The 21,621-nt window shown below is 32.4% G+C and overlaps 1 protein-coding gene across 1 annotated transcript in view; it reads left to right on the plus strand.

Moving 5' to 3' along the window:
• The window catches only part of LOC129217142 (BRISC complex subunit Abraxas 2-like), a 45,722-nt gene extending 33,802 nt beyond the window's left edge, over nucleotides 1-11,920 (plus strand). The window contains exons 10-11 of the mRNA XM_054851401.1: nucleotides 3,336-3,839; nucleotides 11,508-11,920. Coding sequence (XP_054707376.1) covers nucleotides 3,336-3,839; nucleotides 11,508-11,863 — 860 coding nt within the window. The 3' untranslated portion in view covers nucleotides 11,864-11,920. The remainder of the gene's footprint in view (nucleotides 1-3,335; nucleotides 3,840-11,507) is intronic.
• The last annotated feature ends 9,701 nt before the right edge of the window (nucleotides 11,921-21,621 follow it).

The following is a 21,621-nucleotide window of genomic DNA, read 5'->3' on the forward strand; positions in this document are numbered from 1 at the left end:
AAGGATTTTCTCTTGAAAATTTGAAATTCATGATGTTAATAATAAAATAAAAAGAAATTTCATTTACTTGCCTTCTAACAAAGCGTCAAAAATGAGGAAAGCTCGATTCTTGTATCGGATGCAAAGAGAATTTTGATGCCTTCATTTTCAAACTGAACACACACATATTCAGCTTTAGGGGATGATCCCCAACCAATCGTACTAAAAAATTTGTAGTAGTCTAAAAGTTAAGTAAAGTGACATAGCTCAAAGTTAACTGAATGACTATAAACAAGTATAGCTTTTTACGCTATTTACAGTTCATCAGCATTTATTTTCATGCAAAATCAAATTAGTTCCTTGCTATTTATTGATCCCCCTGATCAGTGGCGACTTGTTCCTTGAAAAAGTGAGGGGCCATATCTTGGGTGCACTCGCCCCCCCCCCCCCCCCCCGGTTTTTGAAAAAACAAATTAAATATTTTAAATAATTTTTTTAATATTAAAACTTTCTTCAATTTTTTTTGCATTAAATTAATAAAATTAAAAGTAAATCACGAAAGATATTAATATCATGTTTATGTACATGATTGCCGGCAGGATGACGCACTTATTCCCCCTGACTCAAAAATAAAATTTAATTATTCAGATAGGGAAAAGCTACAAAATATATCACGAAAATTATTAATGTCCAGTACGCTTTCCGGCACTTTCACCCCCTGGCTTTTCAAAAAAATAAATAAATTTTTAAAAAAGCAGTATTAATCTAATATTTTTAATAGTAATGGTCTTTTTAAATCCTTTAATAACTAATTATTTTGAATTAGTAAAATTTACTTTATTTTAAACGAGACCAAATTACAAAAGTGCAAAAATATTGTGATCAGAGAAATGTATAAAGATTATAAATTAATTAACTTTAACAAAGATGAAAATACACATCAGTATTCTCTTTAAAATAAATAAAATAAAAATAGATAAGCTAAATTTAAAAAAAATAAAAATAAAATAAAAAGCATAGTAAAAAAAAAATCTCAATGATTTACATGTGGATGTACCCTTCTGGATATGAATCTGCCAACAAATTATTGAAAACTTGTCACATTTTCTTTAAAAGTACATGAGCAGTAATTTAAAACGAGTAAAAATTTCTGTAATATAAGGGGGAGACATTTTTTGAATCAAAAAAAAAAAAAAAAAAAAAACCTTGTAACGATATATGCACACACGTACATACCACACAACAGTGGCACAACTAGAAAATAATTTTTAGGGGGGGGGGGGGGCATAGTAGGAAAAAAATCTCATCAATTTGATTGATTTGATTTGATCATCGTCAAATCTCTCAATTTTGAAACTTGTAGTTTTAAAAACGCAATTTTTAGATGGTCTTTGGTGATGTATGTGGAAAGAATGGTACAGGGGACTCCACGTAAATTTGTAGAAGTTGAAGCCTTAAAACGTGGTTATAGGCCATATTTCTTGATGTTAGGGTAAGGGATGAAGCTCTGGAACTCTCCTTAATCGTATTTTTTTTTCTTTTCCTTTTTTTTGATAAATAAATAGAAATCAATTCCTTCTCCCCTCTCCCAATTTTTTGCAATTGCAGTTCCAAAAATTGTAGACAAACTTTGAAGGTTTTTACGGGAAGGGATTCTGGAGCTCTCGTCTAGATTTTTTTTTTTCCGAAAGTCCTAAAAAGCTTGAGCACAATATTCTATGATATTATAAGGAGGGGTTCAGAGAATATTCCTCTTAATTTTTTTATAAGTGGCAGTTTAAAAAACCTATTTTTTGATGATATTAAAGGAAGGTGGTTCGGGGGCCCTTGCTAGAACATTTTCTGAAAATGAAGTCTTAAAAAACGCAATTGTACAACCATATTTGGTAATGTAAGCGACAGCAATCTTTCGAAACTGAAGCTTTAAAAATGCAATTTTAAGCGATGTTGTAAGGTATTCAGAGACTTTCCCTGGAAATTTTGCGAAATTGGAGGTCTTCAAATGGAAGTTCAGATGTTCCGTAATGTTTTTGGACGGGGTGGGGGTGGGGGGCAACTAGCTGACCAATTAGCTGTAACTATTGAACATTTTTAATTCAAAGATTTCTTTTTAAAAGAAATTGAGATTTACCCTAACATCATTATTTTTTTCGAATTAAAATCTCTTCTGCCCTGTGTTTCTCAGATACGTTTTGATTTAACATACAATTTTAGCAACTAAATTAAAAACATGAAGAAGTAATAACTTTTTAAGGTATATTCAAAAACAAAAAAAAATAATCTAAAAAATTAATGATTTCTTCTCTAAATTGGTCACTTGCAATTACTTGAAGACAATGAGTCAAGTAAGGAACAAACGGTCAAATCTTGGGCAAATGAAGGCTTCTTTTTTTTTTACCATATGTTGTATTTTACATAGCCTGAATCACATAAGAAGAACATTCAAGTATGTAAAATAAACAACATGCAGCCAGATTAACTGTCTGTGCGAAACCTGCTCTGCAAATATCTTACATCAATGGTCTAAGGGCAAATATTGAGGTTCAATGCATTGGTGTTGAGGGTAAAAAAACACACAAAAAATCCACACCATCCATTTTTTTTTTTAATTTTTTTAGCAGATAATCAACAGATTTTACGCAGGACATTATGGTACAATCCATTTTTCTCTTTTTTTAATTTCAAGCAGGTACACACAAAAAAAAGGGAAAATAAAAAAAAGAAGTTATAAATTTTTTTCCTCAAAAAAGTGAGGGGACCCGGCCCCCCCCCTCTGGTCCCTTCCACGAGCCGCCACTGCCTCTGATCTAAGGCCACCTCCAAATAATAGTCAGTATTTACGTAATCTAACAGTGGTTGTTGTTCAGAAACTTTGTTGCAGTAGCAACAAAAACCCTTTGCACCGCGTGAATGCTATGTATGCCACTGCTTTGGCAGAGTTACCAACTGCTCCGCTTGCGGAGTTCTCCGCAAAAATAGCGAAACTCGGCAGAAAAGTTAATAGCTCCGTATTTCCCAGGACGAGCGTTTTCAAACATGATATAGTATTTACAGCTGTTTTTTCTTTATTAAAATCTTTATGCTAATGCTTAAAATGATTATCAAAGCTCAAAAACAATTTTTGATAAAGGGCTTACTTTTTTTATTGATTTTTATACAAAATACTGAGCTGCTCCACAAAATTTCAAAATGCTCCTCAAAATCATTATAGATCCTCCTCAAATTGTTTCTCCAAGGTTGGTATAAACCTGGTAATTTTTTGCCAGATCATACTATTATGTTTTACTGAGTAGTTTAGCTTTGAGAGATACATGTATGTCATAGCTTCTGACATATCTTTAACTTTTTATTTTTAGAAAGAGAATTGTTTCAGAAAGATGGCAAATCCCCAAAACTAGCTTACCTGGAAGCAGTTTCTGATCTAAGTGATTCTGAAAGAACTACGCAAGCTGTTTTGAGCAAGTTGCATGATATTCTTATACCCTATGAATCTTCATTTGTACCCACTTCAAGTTTTCCTTCAACCTCAGACATAAAAATTAGTAATTTACAAAGAACTGTTAATATTTCTACCTCTGGCAGTGTTTCAGAAGAACAAATTAGTACCAATGTAAATATTTCTACACTGCCTGCTTTTGATGAACAGAATAAGAAGCAGAATCTTGATCTTTCCCAAGCTGTTGTTGACTCAAATCTACCAGCCGATGTAACAAAATTAGAAGATGCAAATGCCAAAAGAAATAATTCTGATGAGTTATCATTGAAAAGATTAGTATATGAAAAAGTTTCACAAAGTGAACTTCAGTCAGAACTTTCTAAAAACGATATGAACACTGAGTTACAACCTAAAGAAACCAAAGGTTTGAAAAAATTTGGCAATATATTTTTATTAGATTACTGTTGTGTAGTTGTATTCAAAAATACTACAATAATGATATTTCAATTTTTTGTATTAAATCATCATACACTGCTTGACAATTGCTAAGGAACAATTACGTTTTTTGGAATAGTTAAGAATAGATAATGATTAAAGAAACAGAATGAAATATATAGTTAGTAGGGAGGATGTGCCTTTATTATAAGTACAAACTAATACAGATATAACTGCATCAATGAAGTAAAAACTTAAAAATAAAAAATAATCTTACTTAAATGATTTTCATATAACAACAAAAAAATGATCTAGGTCAGAATGATGGTGACATGAGTACCTTAATATGATGTATGATTACCAGGGACACTAAAGCACAATTTACATCTATTTTCCATACTCCCCACTAATCATTGAGGAGTGCTTGGGGATGTTTTCCTACTCCTCTCTCAATGCGGATTTGAGTTCTTGTACTGTTTTGGGAGGGACGGTTCTTTGCGCAACACGTCTGCCAAGAACCTTCCAGGCAAGTTCAATTGGATTTAAGTCGGGAAAGTAAGCAGGCCACTGCATACGGAAAATGTTTTCACTTTGCAGTGTGTCTGACACTTCAATGCTCTAGTGTGGCCGTGTATCATCGCCCGTAAAGAGAAAGTGTGAACCTACAGCCCCCCTAAAAAGACGAACATGGTCCAGCATAACATCTCTGCAATACATTTGCGACGTATCGCTTTCTTATTCAAAAATTTGAAGTGGTGTTCTGCCATTGTGCATGATGCCTGCCCACACCATGACGCCTGGGCCGTACCGATCACGTTCGCAAACAAATTTTTGTGCATAACGTGCTCCACGCTCTCTCCACAGTAGTTGGTGACCAGAATCACTTGTCACACTGAAACGAGATTCGTCAGAGAACATTACTCTAGACCAATTTTAACGATCCTACCAACATGTTCCTTACACCAGCGTAATCTCTCTCGACGATGGCGTGGTTGAACTTGGATGCAACGTAAGGGCTTCCGTGCATACAAACCGACATTATTTACTCGCCATGAGATGGTTCTTGCAGAAACATGCATATGGGTAGCGGTTGTTATATTTGCAGCTATCTGTCCAGGAGTGAAATTTCTGTACCTTTCTGCCATGAGGGCTACATAGCGATCCTCTAAAGGTGTGGTGCTTCTACCATGACCCCCGGCAAGCTTTTGCTAAACATTTCCACCTTAAGCGGCCTTCTTTAATCGGGAGATGGCACTTTTTGATATACCCATTGCAGCGGCCACAGTGGTGACACTTTGACCTGCTTCTAGTCATCCAACGGCTCGTCCACGATCGTAGATATTCAAATGATGTCTTGTGCTGACATTTTGCTCTTAAGTATTTCAAGAACCAAACAGAATTTCAGAGAAAATCCTTTTTTAACATCCAGCACTATTTTTGTTAAAAACCAAACAGCGTGAATTTTCGTACGAATCTTGAGCGTGTATGCACTGTCTTTTATACAGATAAGGAGTCTTGTTCTACCACGCCATCTGAACTTGAATTTATTTCCATTGGCCAGGTGGTTGAGGTACAAATTTGCGTAAATCACTTGTTCCTTAGCAATTGTCAAGCAGTGTATGTAAAGAGTCGATTCTTTTCAATTACAGAATTAATGTGCAGTTGCAGAGTGCATTAATAAAAATTGCTAAATACTGAAATTGTTTTCATAGCTTTAACTAAAGAATTAATGTGAATGATGTACAAATTGTCAAATTAATTTTATTATTGAGGGGTTTGTTACCAAAACCAGCTCAATTTGTATTTAAAAAATTATTACAGCAGTGACAAATAACATTCACAGATTAGATTTTTTTTTCTTCAAAAAATTAAAGTTTTGGACAGCAGTTTTCCACTTGATTGAGCTGGATGCACTTGAAATCATTTTGTAACATAATGGTATCCACCATGAAGTATTACATAGAGAAACAGCAAGAGGATAAGTATAAAACTGAATAAGAGAAAATAATAAAAAATTCATTATTGTAATAACTCGCTTTTCATTTATACAGTATGTAGGGAGATGTGGGTCAATGTGAGATAGTTAAGATGACTGAGCTTTTTCAAAATGGACAAATGGGAAATTTATTTTGAAAATTACAGCATATAAAGAACATTCTATTTTATAATAAAACTTGCATTTGAAACAGTCTTTTTCATTTTTGGCAGTAAATTTGCACCTTTAAAAAAAAGTGGAAAATTTTCACTTTTTTTTCCAATGGGACAAAGTGAAAAATAAAATTTTTCTAATAAAATCTTTTCTACTCAATTATAGAAAATATTTTTGATCAAATGAATCAGTAAATTAAAGGTTTAATGTATGAAGAAAAATAAATGAGCAAATAAAACAGTGAATGAATAAGAAAATAAGTGAATTACTAAATGGAGGAATGTAAATAAATGAATTAATAAAGGAATATACATAGGTGATTTAGTAAATGATTAAGTGAGTAAACAAAATAAACTATTTCACTTTGTGCCGCATGTACTTGACTAATTGTAGAAAATACTTAAAATACAAATAAGCTTAATATTATCTGAATATTTCCCATAATATTAGAACGTCTCATTTAACATGTTAATAACAATATTTTTATCATTTTATAATAATAAAAATTATTTTTGACTTGCAACAAAATATTGCAATACGAGTATCAATTTTTGAAAATAGCCTGTATTATCATATGCTTGAATCTTTGGTGGTATTTTTTTCCTGACTGGAATAGATTGTATGTGCTACTATATCGTTAAAATATTACCAGATATGTGGTGCTAAAAGCAGAGTAAATTTTTCGCCATTTCGCTTTGCCTCATATTCCCATGCATCTAAATGGCTGTTTGGATTAAACAAAGTCTGGATTAATGAGGGTTTTCTGCTCAAACGCTATATGACCAAAAGTATTGGAACACTTTCAAAAATTCATTTTTAAGGATTTCTCAAGAAATAAAAGACCAATTGCTTTGTAACTTATATCATGTAAAAGGTATGCTCGCTAGCTGATATTTTTCATTAAAACTTACATTAATCTTGCGTTTAGGAGATCAGTAACAGATTGAGGAAAACAAAAATGGTTTTTTATCATCATTCATCGTAAAGCGCTGAGAATAATCTGTAAATTTCAGAAATTAGTTAGCTGACTACGTACAAATATTTTACATATTTTTGAGCAAGTACCACTGATATTCACGAAGATACGAGCATTTCTTTCAAAACTACGAATTTTATTTAAAGGTTTTTGGCTCATTACATGTGTTTTTCATGAAAGATTATCAAACTTTCCCAAAACATGACAGCATACAAAAGAAGCGTAGTACCAAAATTTGAAGTTAAAATGTTGAAAATTTAATGATATGGACATTTAAAGCAATTAATTTTTCACTGGGCATGCGCGAAAGATACAATCTTAAGTCCAACTAGATTCTTCACCTTATAGTAAAATTCCAGTTCAATATCTTAAAAATACAGAAAGTTATCAGCAATTTAATGAGCCGAATTTCAGCAATTCTTGGCTAGGTGACGAGTCGGGAGGGGTCATTCTCAAATATACTGTTTTTAACATGAATCACTCTTAACGATTGAAAACAAATATTTTAAACTTGCGAACAACCCCTCACGACTTGTCGCCTATCCAAGAATTGTTGAAATTGGGCTCATTAGATTGCTGATAACTTTCTGAATTTTTAAGATATTGAACAGGGATTTCTTAAAGAGTTTAGGAATTCTAGTTGGTTTTAGTTTATGAAAGTTATAAATTGCTATCTTTTGCGCATGCACAGTGAAAAATTAATTGTTTTAAATGTCTATATTTTATCAAATTTTAACATTTTAACTTCAAATTTTAGTATTATGCTTCTCTTGTATGCTGTCAAGTTTTCTGTAAGTTTGGCAAGCTTTGATGGAAAACTTTGTGCATGAGCCAAAAATCTTCAAATAAAATTTGTAGTTTTGAAAGAAATGCTCATATCTTCGTGAATATTTGTGATACTTTCATGAAAGTATGTAGTTGAAAATAATAAGCTATTTTCTGAAATTAACAGCTTATTATCAGCTATTTACGATGAATTATGATCAAAAAACACTTTTGTTTTCCTCAATTTGTTACTGATCTTCGAAACGAGTGGGTGATGTAACTTTTATTGGAAAATGACAGATGTGACAAAAGTTAAAAGCAATTGGTCTCTTATTTCTTGTGAAATCCTTAAAAATATGAATTTTTGAAAGTGTCCCAATATTTTTGGTCATGTAGCATATATATATATATACATTTATACAGGGTGTTCCGTTTTAACCTGCAAGACCTCTATTTTCGCAACTGCTAGTCCTAGATGCATACTTCCAATTGCAAAAATGTTCAAATCAGATGCTGAGTTAAGATGTTGAAAATTTGAAGCAAAAATTAAAAAAAAATACAAAACATAACATTTTATACGAGCTCTATTGTCCTCTTACATGTGTTTAGGAAAATTTTCTCCATCGAAAAATCATTCAAACAGAAAAGGTTTGACATTAGTACGACCAATATTCACTGAGCTATAAAACCCAGCATTTTGTGACCTCCACCACTTTACATTCACCATCAATAACACCTTTTGAGGGAAAATATAGCGGTTAACAAGTGTTTAAAATTATATTTGTCATAGTGTGGTTTTTCAACCTTGGGGGGGGGGGGGGGGAATATAGCGGTTAGCCAGGGTTTGAAATCATATGTGCAAATATAGGGTGATTTTTCAAATAGTTCGAGGTTTTGCAGTGTAATTTTGCGTATCATAACCAAATGTATTTATTTTGGATTAGCAATGAAAGATACAAATACTTAGTTTTTTTTACTTCGACAACCTGACAATCCTCTGAAAGGCAGATAAGTTCCAATCTCATCTTTTGTATGGTCCCTTAAAACTTTAAACTCGAATATCTCCTTGAGTTTTGATCGCACAAGTGTCCAGTTTTTTGTGTAAGTAGTATTTTTCAATGGAGAGTATTTCCCTAAATATAAGTTTGGGGACCTAAGGTCCGTATAAAAAGTTAAATTTTGTATTTACTTATTTACTCATTTCTATTTTTGCTTCAAATTTTCAATATTTTAACTCTGCATCTGATTTTGAAGCTTTTTGCAATTGGAAGTATGCAGGGGCGGCAAATAGGGGGGTCAAGAGGGGGCGGTTGCACCCTCAAATCTTTTGAGCAGAATGATAGAAAATGGGTAAATTCAATTTATGTAAGTCGGAAATCTATGTTCATTAAAAAAAAAGTCTCGCTGGTTCTCAGTAACTATTTGATGAAACTCGACACATTCCCTGACTAGAAAAAGTGTTTTTCGTTATTTGGATGATGACTTAGAAATTCATGAAATATTTTTCTGCCTTTTCTGAACATAGAAAATTGATAGAGAACCATGGTTAATTTTAACTAAAGAAGACATTTCCTCATATAGGCTAAATATTTCATACTTGTGTGCCCAGTGTAACGAAGGTATGTTCAATATGAGAGGCTCATGCAAAGTGGTGTCGCTGCATAATTTTCAGAAAAAAAATTCCTTGATATTTTACATTCCCTTTTACGCTTAATTTTTTAAGTGTATATTTATTTAATGAGTGTTCATCGCTTTCTTCTGCTAAAAACACGTTTCAGCTGCTCAATGCATCATATGTTTTCATAGCACCTTATTAAAAATGCATGTGATTATTGCATTTAAAAAAAAACATATCAACAAATACCTTTTTTGTGGCTCTATAATTATGCAATCTCGAAGTGACACAAGTTGGCCTTCAAGAGTTAAAATCATAAAAACATTTCTCTATAACTTCAAAGCAGCGATTTGTCGACTGGAAGAATTATTGCAAAACAATTCTTTCAATGGTGAAAAAGCTCATGCCCTTTAGCATGTATGACTTCGTTAGAATTTTTATTCAATTTGTTTGTATTGAGGAAAGTTTTTGAAAAAAGCTTTACTCTATCAAAACATCTTCAATCCGCTACCCTTAATTTTCGGACTATTCAAGCCACATTTCAATCTAACAATTGATCTGTGCACCATACTACCATACTTCAATCGACAATTGAAACTGAAAATAAGATTTTACATATTGATATATATTTCAATCAAGCGTGAAACTTTTCAAAAAAATTCTTCCTCCGAGACAATTTTAAAAAGTGAAAAAAAAAATCCACATGATGATGTCAAGTCAAACATTGATTTTTTAATATTTTGTATAAAGTAATAGATTCAGTTTCGAATGAAATTAACACAAGATTTGATGATAATTATTTTTCTGTATGGTTGGCTCTATATTATCTGAATTGGATTTTGAAAACGAAAAATAAAATGTTTCAATTATGAGTAAAATTTTTAGCATGAGGCGAGAAAAATTACAAGCAATATACCGACAGATCGGTTATTACATCCAGAGACTGCAGTTTGGTCCTTGTTATGGACTCATCATTCTGGAATAGTGAATAACAGAGCTGGAGGCAGATACATCTCATTGAAGCTGAGAGCGCTGTCGACACTAGATTATTCAATGATGAAAAATTAAGCCCCTCACAGTTTTTGAAGTTGTCTGGGTGATTTTGAAGAGCAAGGTATAAAAAATGTTTTCATACATGATTTTGTTACTTCAATTATTTTTTAACTATTCCTATCAGCTCAGCCAGTGGGGAAAGATTTTTTTTATGTCTCAGGTGGTTAGAGAATTAATTTCGAAGCTTAATGGGCCAAAAATTCAAACAAAGTCATATATGCTAAAGGGCATGAGCTTTTTCACCATCTTTTCTAGATAGCTGTACTGGCAAAACAGCACGACACTGGGCACTGATTAGTAAAACGATTCCCTGCTCTTCCGAATTTCAAAAATCATACATTAAAACTTTTCCAAAAGGTATAAAAACTTCAGTATTGAGATGTTTTGCATGATAACTTATTAGAAAGTTAATAAAAATTTTAATTGTTCCTAAACACTAATTTTTATTCATATTAAACCGATTTTATGACCACTTCCTGTTAGCTAATTTGCTTTTGGACTGCACTGTGATAATACATATTTAAGAAACTCGACCCCCCAAATGAAATGCTGAAATGCCGCCCCTGGAAGTATGCATCTAGGACTTACGGTTGCGAAATTAGAGGTTTTTGCAGGTTAAAATAGAACACCCTGTATATATATATATATATATTGAAAACTAGTGGATTCAACTGGTTTTTATACCTGAATATGCTTTATCCATCTTAATTGTTCATTACATTGCAGTACAAACATTTTATTTTTTCTATTTTTCAATAAGGTTTTTTCATTGACATAGTAAAAATCATATTTTATTCCTAGAACTAAACAAGGCTAGTAAAAAAGATATAATTGGTGATTTCTCTGAAGCTGTATCTGGTTGCGAAATTAGAGGTTTTGCAGGTTAAAATGGAACACCCTGTGTGTGTGTATATATATATATATATATATATATATATATATATATATATATATATATATATATATATATTAAACTAGTGGAGTCAACTGGTTTTTATACCTGAATATGTGTTTTATCCATCTTAATTGTTCATTACATTGCAGTACAAACATTATATTTTTTTTCATTGACATAATGAAAATCATATTTTATTTCTAGAACTAAACAAGGCTGGTAAAAAAGATATAATTAGTGATTTCTCTGAAGCTGGATCTTCATCAAGTCTTCCGCCTGCAGCTCAGAAAAATCTATGCATTTCTACTATGACTGACTTAGATGCAGAAAATCTTAGTAAAACAGAAGTTATATCTATTACAGAAGGAACTGTTGAAACTTCTATTAAATCTTCTGTTACATTAAAAAACGAAAAGACAGAAAACAAAGAACTATTATCTTCAAAATATTCCAATAGTAATAAGTTATTAATGTCAAATAATTCAAATGAAAAAGAGCTTTCTGCTTCAAATAAAAGCAATGTTTGTAAGTTGGAAGATAAAACTAAAGAATCTACATAGTTATTAAATACATAAAAAAGTACTTTCTAAATTTTTTGTATAATATCTAAGTGCCATTTAAAAATATATTCACTATGTACATATTTTGTTAGTCAATTGAATTGATTAATTTGTGTGTGCGTGTGTGTGTGTGTGCATATTTATATAGCATGGCTCACTGAGTATGCCAGATTTAATTTTAAAATCAAACATAGTTTACACATAATAATACATTTTTTCTCCCAAAATAGGCATTCATTTTTATTATACCTTACCACCTGCTGAATGCAATTGTTAAATATAAGCATTACCAACACAAATTGAAAAGGTAAATAAATTTAAATCTAGTATACCTGACTGGCCAAACTATGTATATATAATCCGAATCCTGTGTTCTTTTGTGTAGAGTTATTTAAAATACTTATTTCCCTTAACTTACCAATGCTTTTGGAGCGAAGTGTACTGAAAAAGTATATGTAAAAGTACAAATGTTGTATACAGTTAATGAAGAGAGAGTTATAATTTGGATATTCTTACGTGTACTATTTGTGCAATGTTTTCATGTTAATTTTTTATGTTTTTCAAATTACTTTTACTGATACACTTTGGCAAAGAACCATTTGATAATATAAGAAAATCACATTGATTAGAGGAGAGTGGAGCACATGCATATGGTATTTATTTACTCATTAAAATAATTTAGAAAAAAAATCATGAAAAATTCTCAATAGATACAAGTCCTAAATTTTTCAGAGCAATGAGCCATTTTGTTTTTCTGCTATAGCAATTCCTTCGTTTTAGCAAGTGTAGCTAATATTTTTAGCACTGACTTCTTCAATTGAAAACATAACTTAAACTATTGGGTAGGAGAGAAAGGAAAGTTCTGTCTTATTGTAAAGAAAACATTTGAATTCATTTATAAAAACATGTTTAATATTAATCACAATAATATATGCTCTGTTATTTGTTATAACTTGTTGCCATCTTTCATGTAACCTGTGAATTCCTGTTTTGTAGAAGTTCTCGTCCTTGGAGTCAAAATAGTAAGCAACTGCCTTAGAAACACTTTCAAAAGACTCGTATTTTTTTCCCGTTAGGTAATTTGGCCGAGATCTGAACAGGTAATAATCAGATCGTGCAATGTCAAGTGAATGCGGTGGGGACTAAGGACTTCCTATCCTAACCCATTCAGTTTTTGTTGTTTCACCTTTGCAATATGTGGTCGAGCATTATCGTGGTGGAACACTATTCCTTTTCTGGATGCTACTGCTGGCCCTTTTACCTTGATAGCTGCATTCAATTTATTCAACTGATTGCAGTACAGATCCGCACATTGATAGATTTTCGTTGTTTCAGCAACTCTTAGTACACTGGACCTTTCCTGTCCCACCTCAAACAAAGCAGTACATTTCCTTGATGGATATTTGGTTTTTGAACTGTTGCTGAATTCAAATGTTTTCTTCAAAATACGACAGAACTTCCCTCCAACCCAATAACTCTTAAGCAAAAATTATTTCAGAATGTGATACAAACATTTAGTTAATTTTATGTCAAATTGTATTTTACTCAAGTCAAAATTGTGTAGATTTGAAATCTTTAGTACAGTAGACCCTCGTTTTACTTAGGTTATTTTACGAGGTTTCGATTATACGCGGTTTAAGATTTGACACCTTTATTTCATTTTATGCGGATGATTTTTGGTTTTATGTAGATGCGGTAATGCAAACAGATAAAATTTTCCCCTCTTTCAAAATCCAAACTCCTAAAGATTGCAGATTATGCGTAATAAACTGCATTTTGGTGTGCTAATAATCCAGCTTGGGCCCTGGGGACATATTTCAGTGATTTCTTCCAGAGCTCTTTATGGAAAGTTATTAAACTCACACAGTTCAGAACTCACTGGAAGAAGAGCTTTTAGGAGTGACAAAGGAGGCCAAAACCAACGAGGATACCAACGTCGGTGACGCACAACCAAAAATGTTCGCATTGAAAATTTTGAGCCATTATTAGACAATAGCAATGATCTTTCTGCTTTGATAGTGAAGGAAGATTTCTATCATAGAAATGATGCAAGTGATCATGGATGCATTAATGCTCTGCAAAGAATTACAGAGAAAAATTCTTAATGACTGCCAAAAGACTATTATAGCCAACTTCTCTTTATAAACAGGACACAAAATTAATTCATGTTTTTTCTTTGCATGTTATACATAAAAATCGATATAAGTACACATTAAACTTATTATGCAATTAGTCATCACTAGAATGAAGTATTTTTTTATCTACAGAACCAAACCCCTATTTTAACACTAGTATTAGGTCTCAATTTACGCAGCATTTCCGTGGAATGTAACCCCCACATAAAATGAGGGTCTACTGTACTTAATTTTCTATGATAAATTTATAAACTTTTAATTTTGATGGTTACAAGAAATGAAAAAGAATGATCTTCATCTCTTTATATTAAAAAAAGTAAGGTCAAAAAAATTCTGAAAGGAAGTCTGTGGCGGGCCTGCGTCCAAGAGACCACATAACACCTACAGCCTTGAAATTTTGTACAAAAAATTTTCAAGTCCCGGTGGTTTGCACTTGGGGTTTTGTTTTTTAAATTTTGTTATAGTTTTTTGTAATTGATTTTTTAAGCTCAAATTTCACATAAATTGTCTATTTAAGGGGTGAAAATTACTTGCGCATGTTGAAATATTATATATGGTTGGAAAGGGTGGAATTTTCCGCCTTCTAGGCAATTTTTTTCAATGCTCTTAATTTAATTACGGCAGGAGTAATTTACGCGTTGAAGCTCAATTTTTTTTTGCTTTGCTGAAATTTAAGCACTACTTTCTTCATTAAACCTATCAGTAGAAAGTGAAAGAATTGTCCCACAGTTTTCTTTCTGACACCGCTGGAAAAAGCAGCTTTTTTTACCCCAGATCCAACTCGACCCGTGGTCAAAAAACTAAACTTCTACCTCCAAAAGAAAAAGCTACAAGCCGTTTTAATCAAGTTCGAAAAATCTCATCTCCATTCAAATTATTCATGTTTTGTTTGGCGTTGCCATCGTTACGTTCTTTTGATTCGCATGTTTCTTCCATCTTATTTAAATTTTAAGGGTTTTGACGAAAATTTTAACGGAAGATCTTAGGCTCAACTCAATTCAACAACGGAGCTAGAAAGCAAAATATATTACTAGATACCACGATTATGAAAGCGACTTTTCAAACGTACAAAACTGCAGTTTTGAAATGCTCAAGAGCCTCTTAGCTCTTACTGCTCTTCAAGTTTGTACAAGTTTTTTTAAACCCAGGGAAGGGGTGCTGTTTGTTCCAAAGGGAACTCACAATGCATTTCTAATTTGTTTCTTTTTAATTGACGATTTAAATCTTTGCGAATCAAATCAGATTGCGAAGCAATCTTTGGCGGTTGGTGAGCGTCAGCGAGCAGGGGGCGGAGCCCCCTAGTATAATAAAATTTTCTTGGAACTAAAAACTAAAACAGCTTGTTAGAAAGGTCATTTTCAAGGAAAATGATGCAATACTGCAAAGAGTTATGACGATGAAGCTGCTCCAACAATTTATAGTCAAGGAGTCATGCCATTGTAGCTAATTTCTGTTTAGTTAGACCAGTATAATACACATTGAGTTTTTATTAAAATAAATTTCAGGGGATTGTAACCAAATATGCTATAAAACTTGAATGCAATATACGAGTGATTTTAGGGTAATTAACATTATTTTGAAGGAAAATATTATTTTGCAATGAAACTGTACAATTTTAATTTCCAAAGTAGATTACAACCCCTCTGCTATAACCTGTAATGATGAATTTTATTCATATGTGCCCATCCCTCTCCATTTTAAGTACACACATGAACAATTGAAGTCATTTCTTTTGAACACCATAAGTAAAGAAATATTTTATTAAAAAAATTCAAAGGGGCAAGGAAAAAACCATTTAAGAGTCTGGACATTTTCTGTGAAAAATTTGGTATTGTTTGAAAACTACAGAAATGCAAAATATTATTCATGTATCTCTCTCCCAAACATTTCACAAAGTACTGTACCTTTTTAAAACATATTATAAGTTATTTTTATGCACGCTTTATTTCTAAAACAAAGTTGAAGAAATTAAACCTGACTTGCTCATTTTATAATTTATCATACAATTTTTGGAAGATAGTTTGCAAAAAAATGAAAGAATTTTGGTGTTTCAAATCTAGTTAACATTTTAATTTAAACATCCGAATATTGTAGTTGTATTGAAACATTTTCAATGGGGGGGGGGGGGGATTTGTATATTAATAGTATTATTATCTGTTCAAGTGTTGTTTTTTTTTCATTTGATTTTTGTTTTTTTATCTTTACCTGTGATCAAAAAGAAAATAAAATTCCTTTTTTACCTAATTGCTTCAATAATTTTTTGTGCTTTAAATTTTAGTCTTTAGGAAATAATAGCTTTGTCCTGAGTACAATTAAGATTTTTGTAACAGACTTGACTTAAAATTTTCATGTTCATAAGAAATTCCCGGCAGGCTTATGTTTTGTAGCTAGTTTTCAGAAAAGTGTTTCAGAAAAACAAGATAGAAATCAATGAATAAAATTTCAGTTTCTTTAAAAATTTCAAACAGTTAACAAAAGTTTACTACAAGGTGTTTTAGTAAGGACTCTCGTACTTTGAAATGACATGAAAGCCATTCCATTTCAAATCAGGCAAAGCATGTACCATGACTATCAATTTTTTTGAAAAAAATTAGAGTAGTTACAACTAATGGACTTAATATCCCAAAAGTATTTTCAGGGGTCTGTCCAGGATTTTTTACAAGGTCCGTTTTTTGTGAAAAATCAAATAATTTTGTGAAAAATGAATTAATTTTGTGAAAAATCAAATTATTTCGCAAAAAAAAAGAGAAAAAAAAATTTTTTTTTTGTTAAAACGAAATTTTAGAATTTAGAAATGGTACAAACTGCATCAATTAAACTTAAAGTTAAGTGTTTTCCTCTATGTCGAGAATATCATTCTGGAGTGTTTTTTATATTGTTCTGGACATTTAGTGAGGGGGGGGGGGGGAGCATCGCTCTATCAAGTATCAACATTTATCTACCATTCTACATTATGTTAAATTATACTAGAAACATTTCTGTACAGTGTTTAAAATATTTGTAACAAAAAAATAAATAAATAAAATAAAATTCAGACAAGGGTTCAGCATTTTTAACTTTTTGACCCAAGAGACAAGACTCTTAAAAAGCACAGAATTTCGTTTAAAACTTATAAATTCCGTGATTTTAACAAAAATAAAAGCATATTTTAATTGTTTACCTCTTAACAAAGCGTAATAAACATCAAAAATTCGAAAAATCGGATTCCCATAGCGGATGCAAAGAGATCGCAATTCTCCAAGTGAAGGCATCAAAAGTATAAAAAACGGCTTGTAAGAGAAATATTTTTGATAAAATTATTTTAAAATTGCATTTTAGAGTCCTATGATAAACATTTCCTTAATATCTGTGGACACAGTTGAAGCAAAAAAAAAAATTAAACCATCTATATCTATCCCCATAAAAGAAAATTGAATTTTACTTTAAAAACTTGAAATGAGAGTTCTAAAAAAAATAAAAAGACTTATTTGCATCCTAATAAAGCGAAGTTAGCTTGAAAAAAGAACAAAATATGATTCTCATATCGGATGTTAAAAGATTACATTTTTTAAAGTGTAGACATCTAAAGAACAAAAAAAAACGGTAATTAAAAGAGTTTATTTAAAGTTAATCATCTTTGTTAGCATCGAAAAATCAAAACCCATATAATTTTCTCCCAAAATAACAGTTAAACATCGCACCGCACGCACCCTAAAAACGCAAATATTGACAAGCTGATAAAATGATGAGAATTGTTTCTAATCAAGTCATTATAAAGGTTCAACGCCAGACTCTAAGTGGTGATAATTTTGAAGTTGGTAACCCTATCTGAAGCGATCATATTTTCCCCCCACCCTTACTATCCTTTTGCAGTTTTAAGTTCATTTCGCAGATATATATTATTATTGTTTATTAAGTCATGAGCGGGGAGAAAAGTGCTTACCAACGCCTTTTCAGAAAAGTTTACAACACCGCTGCTAATTAGCTGTAATAAAACAAACAACAAGCATTATATTTATTTGGCAGTAGCAATTATTTATCTTTTGCAGGAGCATCACAAGGGTGCCGGTTTTTTTTTTTTTTTTTTTTTTGCAAAATTAGACGATTTTGTATAAGCTGATCCCTCTAATTTGACTTCAGAAAAGGTTCCAAAAATTATCGGTTTATACACAGAAAGATGCGTTATTTTGCTTTCACATTTGCTCTTTCAATAAACAATTTGCGAAAGACCCGATCTTGTTTATCAGAATTTTGTGAAGGGTCTATTTTGGTTGATCCGGATTTTGTGAAAGGTCCGTTTTGGTTGATCGAGATTTTGTGAAAGGTCCGTTTTGGTTGATTGGGATTTTGTGAAGGGTCCGTTAACGGACCCAAATATCCTCTGGCCAGACCCCTGATTTTGTAAGCTTTTTTTCCCCCTCCAGTTACAGCCCATTAAAATACTGCACAAAATAGGCCATTTTGAAAAAAAAAAAATCAGCAAAACACTGTATTTAAAATGGACACTAATACAAATACCTTGAATTATTTAATAGAATGAGAGACATTTTGATTCATTGCAGCATCTAAGCAACAGTGAATGCATAACTTCAGGGACTAAGTATAATTGAATGATATATAACCAAAAATTTTTTTAAAAAAACCTGTAACTGATAAAGTGTTATTATTGTAACTGTTAGAAGGTTAGGTGCTAAATTAAAATATAGAATTTCAATTAAAGATATTAGAAAAAATATTTTCATTTCACATGCATGAATGTCATGGGAGGTAAGGCCACTTTATATCATAACACATCAGTTGAGCAAAACGACGGGATTTGGTATATATCCACTTGTTACGCATTAAAAGGGGTTCAAATGAGCCAATTTTTAGATTTTTTAAAAAAATGGGCTTTTTCAGTAAGCTTAAAAACTTGTTAATTTTTGAAAATTTTAAAATTTGATTTCCTAGGCTATATGCATTTAAGAATTATAATAAAATATGCCATGAAACTACAATATAAATGCTGCTGACTGCCATCTTGGTTTAGCAAAGAAAAAGTTTTCTTTATAAAAGTTTCGTTTATTGGGAAAAACATAATAAAATCGGTAAAAAATGCAGTTCTTCAACACATTTTTTTTCTTTAGCAATAAATCCATTTACATTTTTAAGAAGGATGACTAGATAAGTAGGTCCTTTTTTGATTGTAGAAAAACATATTCTAACAGGTGAAATACTTTTGAAACAGTGCCTATTTTGAAACAGAATTAATATTCTTCTCAAACTCAATTCAGTGTTTTGCTGATTTTTTTTTTTTTTTTTAATTGTAGACTTTATGCAGAATTTTGAAAAGCTGTAACTGGAGCAAAAAAGAATTCTTGCAAAATCCTTTTGGAATATTTTATAAGTCAATTAGCTACAACTCTCGTATATTTTTCAAAAAATCTGTGACTTTTCAGAGTTAACTGCCTGATATGAAATGAAATGACTTATAACAGTAAAACTGAGGAATAGAAATGTGAACAAGTAGTTCATTAGACAGAGTGGTCTGGAATTTCTAATACAGTCGAACCTCGTTAAACCGCCCCCCTCTTAGTTCGCCAAGAAAGACTGAAAAAAAAACCATTCCGTATTGAAATGTAGTACAAATTCCCTCATTAAACCGCCACCTCACTGTCCGCCAACCGTCATTGATTTTCCACGGAAACTATATACTCAGCATGTTAAAATAACTGTTTAAATCGCCATATTGAAAGCAGGACTAGAGAAGATAGACTATACAATGGATACTTTTCAATGCCCTGTATTCAAAGAATGTCAGGCAGTTCAAAGTAGGAGATAAACCATTTACTAGAGCGTGACTACGTACACAGAAATCATGCATATGCCATCACTTGCACCTGCCACTTCTTGTTGCCCACAATGTGTTGCCCTTAACAAATTTCCCTAGATTAGTCACCAGGTAATTGTCCAGCTTTCTTTCGCTCTCTGTCAACATTCAGCTCCACCTCTACTTTCTGGCCATTTACCCATTAATCCGTCCGTCCCCTGCGAAGCTCAGTTCCCCAAGGAACATTGTTTTCAACGTCTCCAAGACTTCTTAACCTGAGCTTATCAGCTTTTCCACGTTTCTACTCTTCATTTTGACATTTCGCCTTTACTCAGCTATTCTCCACCCCTTCTTGGATCTGGTTTGGGGCTTGGGGGAGGGAGGGGGTGAGGCTAAACCTTTGACATCTTATGCAGGTTTTGCAAACGAATGTTGTTTTAGGTATCAGCATTCTATAACGTCCCGTTCTCTCATTTCGCAGAGTAAAAATGTCGAAAACTATCTTAAGCGTGCACGAAAAAATTCTAATTTGTGTGTTTAAGGAAAAAAATCAAGCCACAAGCCAGCAATCTATTGCCAATCATTTCTCCGATATTCTGGAAAAAAAAAGTTAGCCGAAGAACCGTTGGAGATATTCTGCAAGAGAAACAAAAGTGGTTAGGATTAGAGAAATCATTACATACAGTCAAGAAGATAAAAACTGGGAAGCACGAAAATTTGGAAAATGCTCTACTCATGTGGATAACCCAAGTGAACGAAAATCATGGTGCTGTGACTGATGAAGTTATAAAGGAATAAGCAAAAATTTTTGGCAAAGAACTGAACGTTGAAAACTTTTCGTACAGTAACGGTTGGCTCGACCGATTTAAAAAAAAGGAATGGCCTGTGTTTGCACACTCGTAACGGTGAGACTGCTACAGTTGATGCCATAAAACTTAATGCTGGGAAAACAAAGCTAGCTGAAATTATTGCAGAGTTACAACTTGAAAGATGTTTACAATATGGACGAATCTGGATTGTTTTTTGCGATGATGCCCTCCAAAACGATTTCAAATAAAGTCGAAAAAGGTGTGAAGAAGAAAACAAGGATAACAACTGTGCACTGCACAAATGCTGATGGAAGCGACAAACGACTTTTAGAAGTCATCGGTAAAGTGAAAAAGCCTCATTGCTTCAAAAATTTTCGTCCGGAACTCTATGTGAAGTATCATTTCAATAAAAAGGCATGGATGAATGAAGTTGAATTTACGGACTGGGTGAATGTGTTTAACAACGCGATGAAAATGCAAAAAAGAAACGTACTGCTAATTCTCGACAATGCATCATGCCACAAATTAAAAAAACTGTCTAATGTGAGAATAGAATTTTTGCCACCGAACACCACAGGAATTCTGCAACCAATGGATGCTGGCATCAGCAAATCGTTTAAGGCCCATTACAGACGGTTTTTGGTAAAGAAAACCGTGGAGGATATAAATGAAAATCGTAAATGTGATGTTACGTTGAAAGATGCAATTTACTTTGCAAAAAAAGCCAGGGACTGTGTAAGTGAGGACACAATCAGAAACTGTTGGAAACATACCGGATTGATAAGAGCCGATGCAAATGTTGACCAACAGATTTTTCAAGACCCTGCACTCACAGCTTTTAATGAAACATTTCAAGAAGCGAATGAGGTGCTTAGCCTTGAAATGAACACTGATGAATTTTTAAACATTGACCATGACGAGCCAATATTTGAAGTGTTGACAGATGAAGAAATAGTTAATTTTTTTAAAGCTCCCGAAGTATCAGACCACAGCGAATCGGATTGTGACGAAGAGGAATCAGAACCA

This window comes from Uloborus diversus, chromosome 2 (assembly GCF_026930045.1).
Source record: "Uloborus diversus isolate 005 chromosome 2, Udiv.v.3.1, whole genome shotgun sequence".
NCBI classification, from domain to species: domain Eukaryota; kingdom Metazoa; phylum Arthropoda; class Arachnida; order Araneae; family Uloboridae; genus Uloborus; species Uloborus diversus.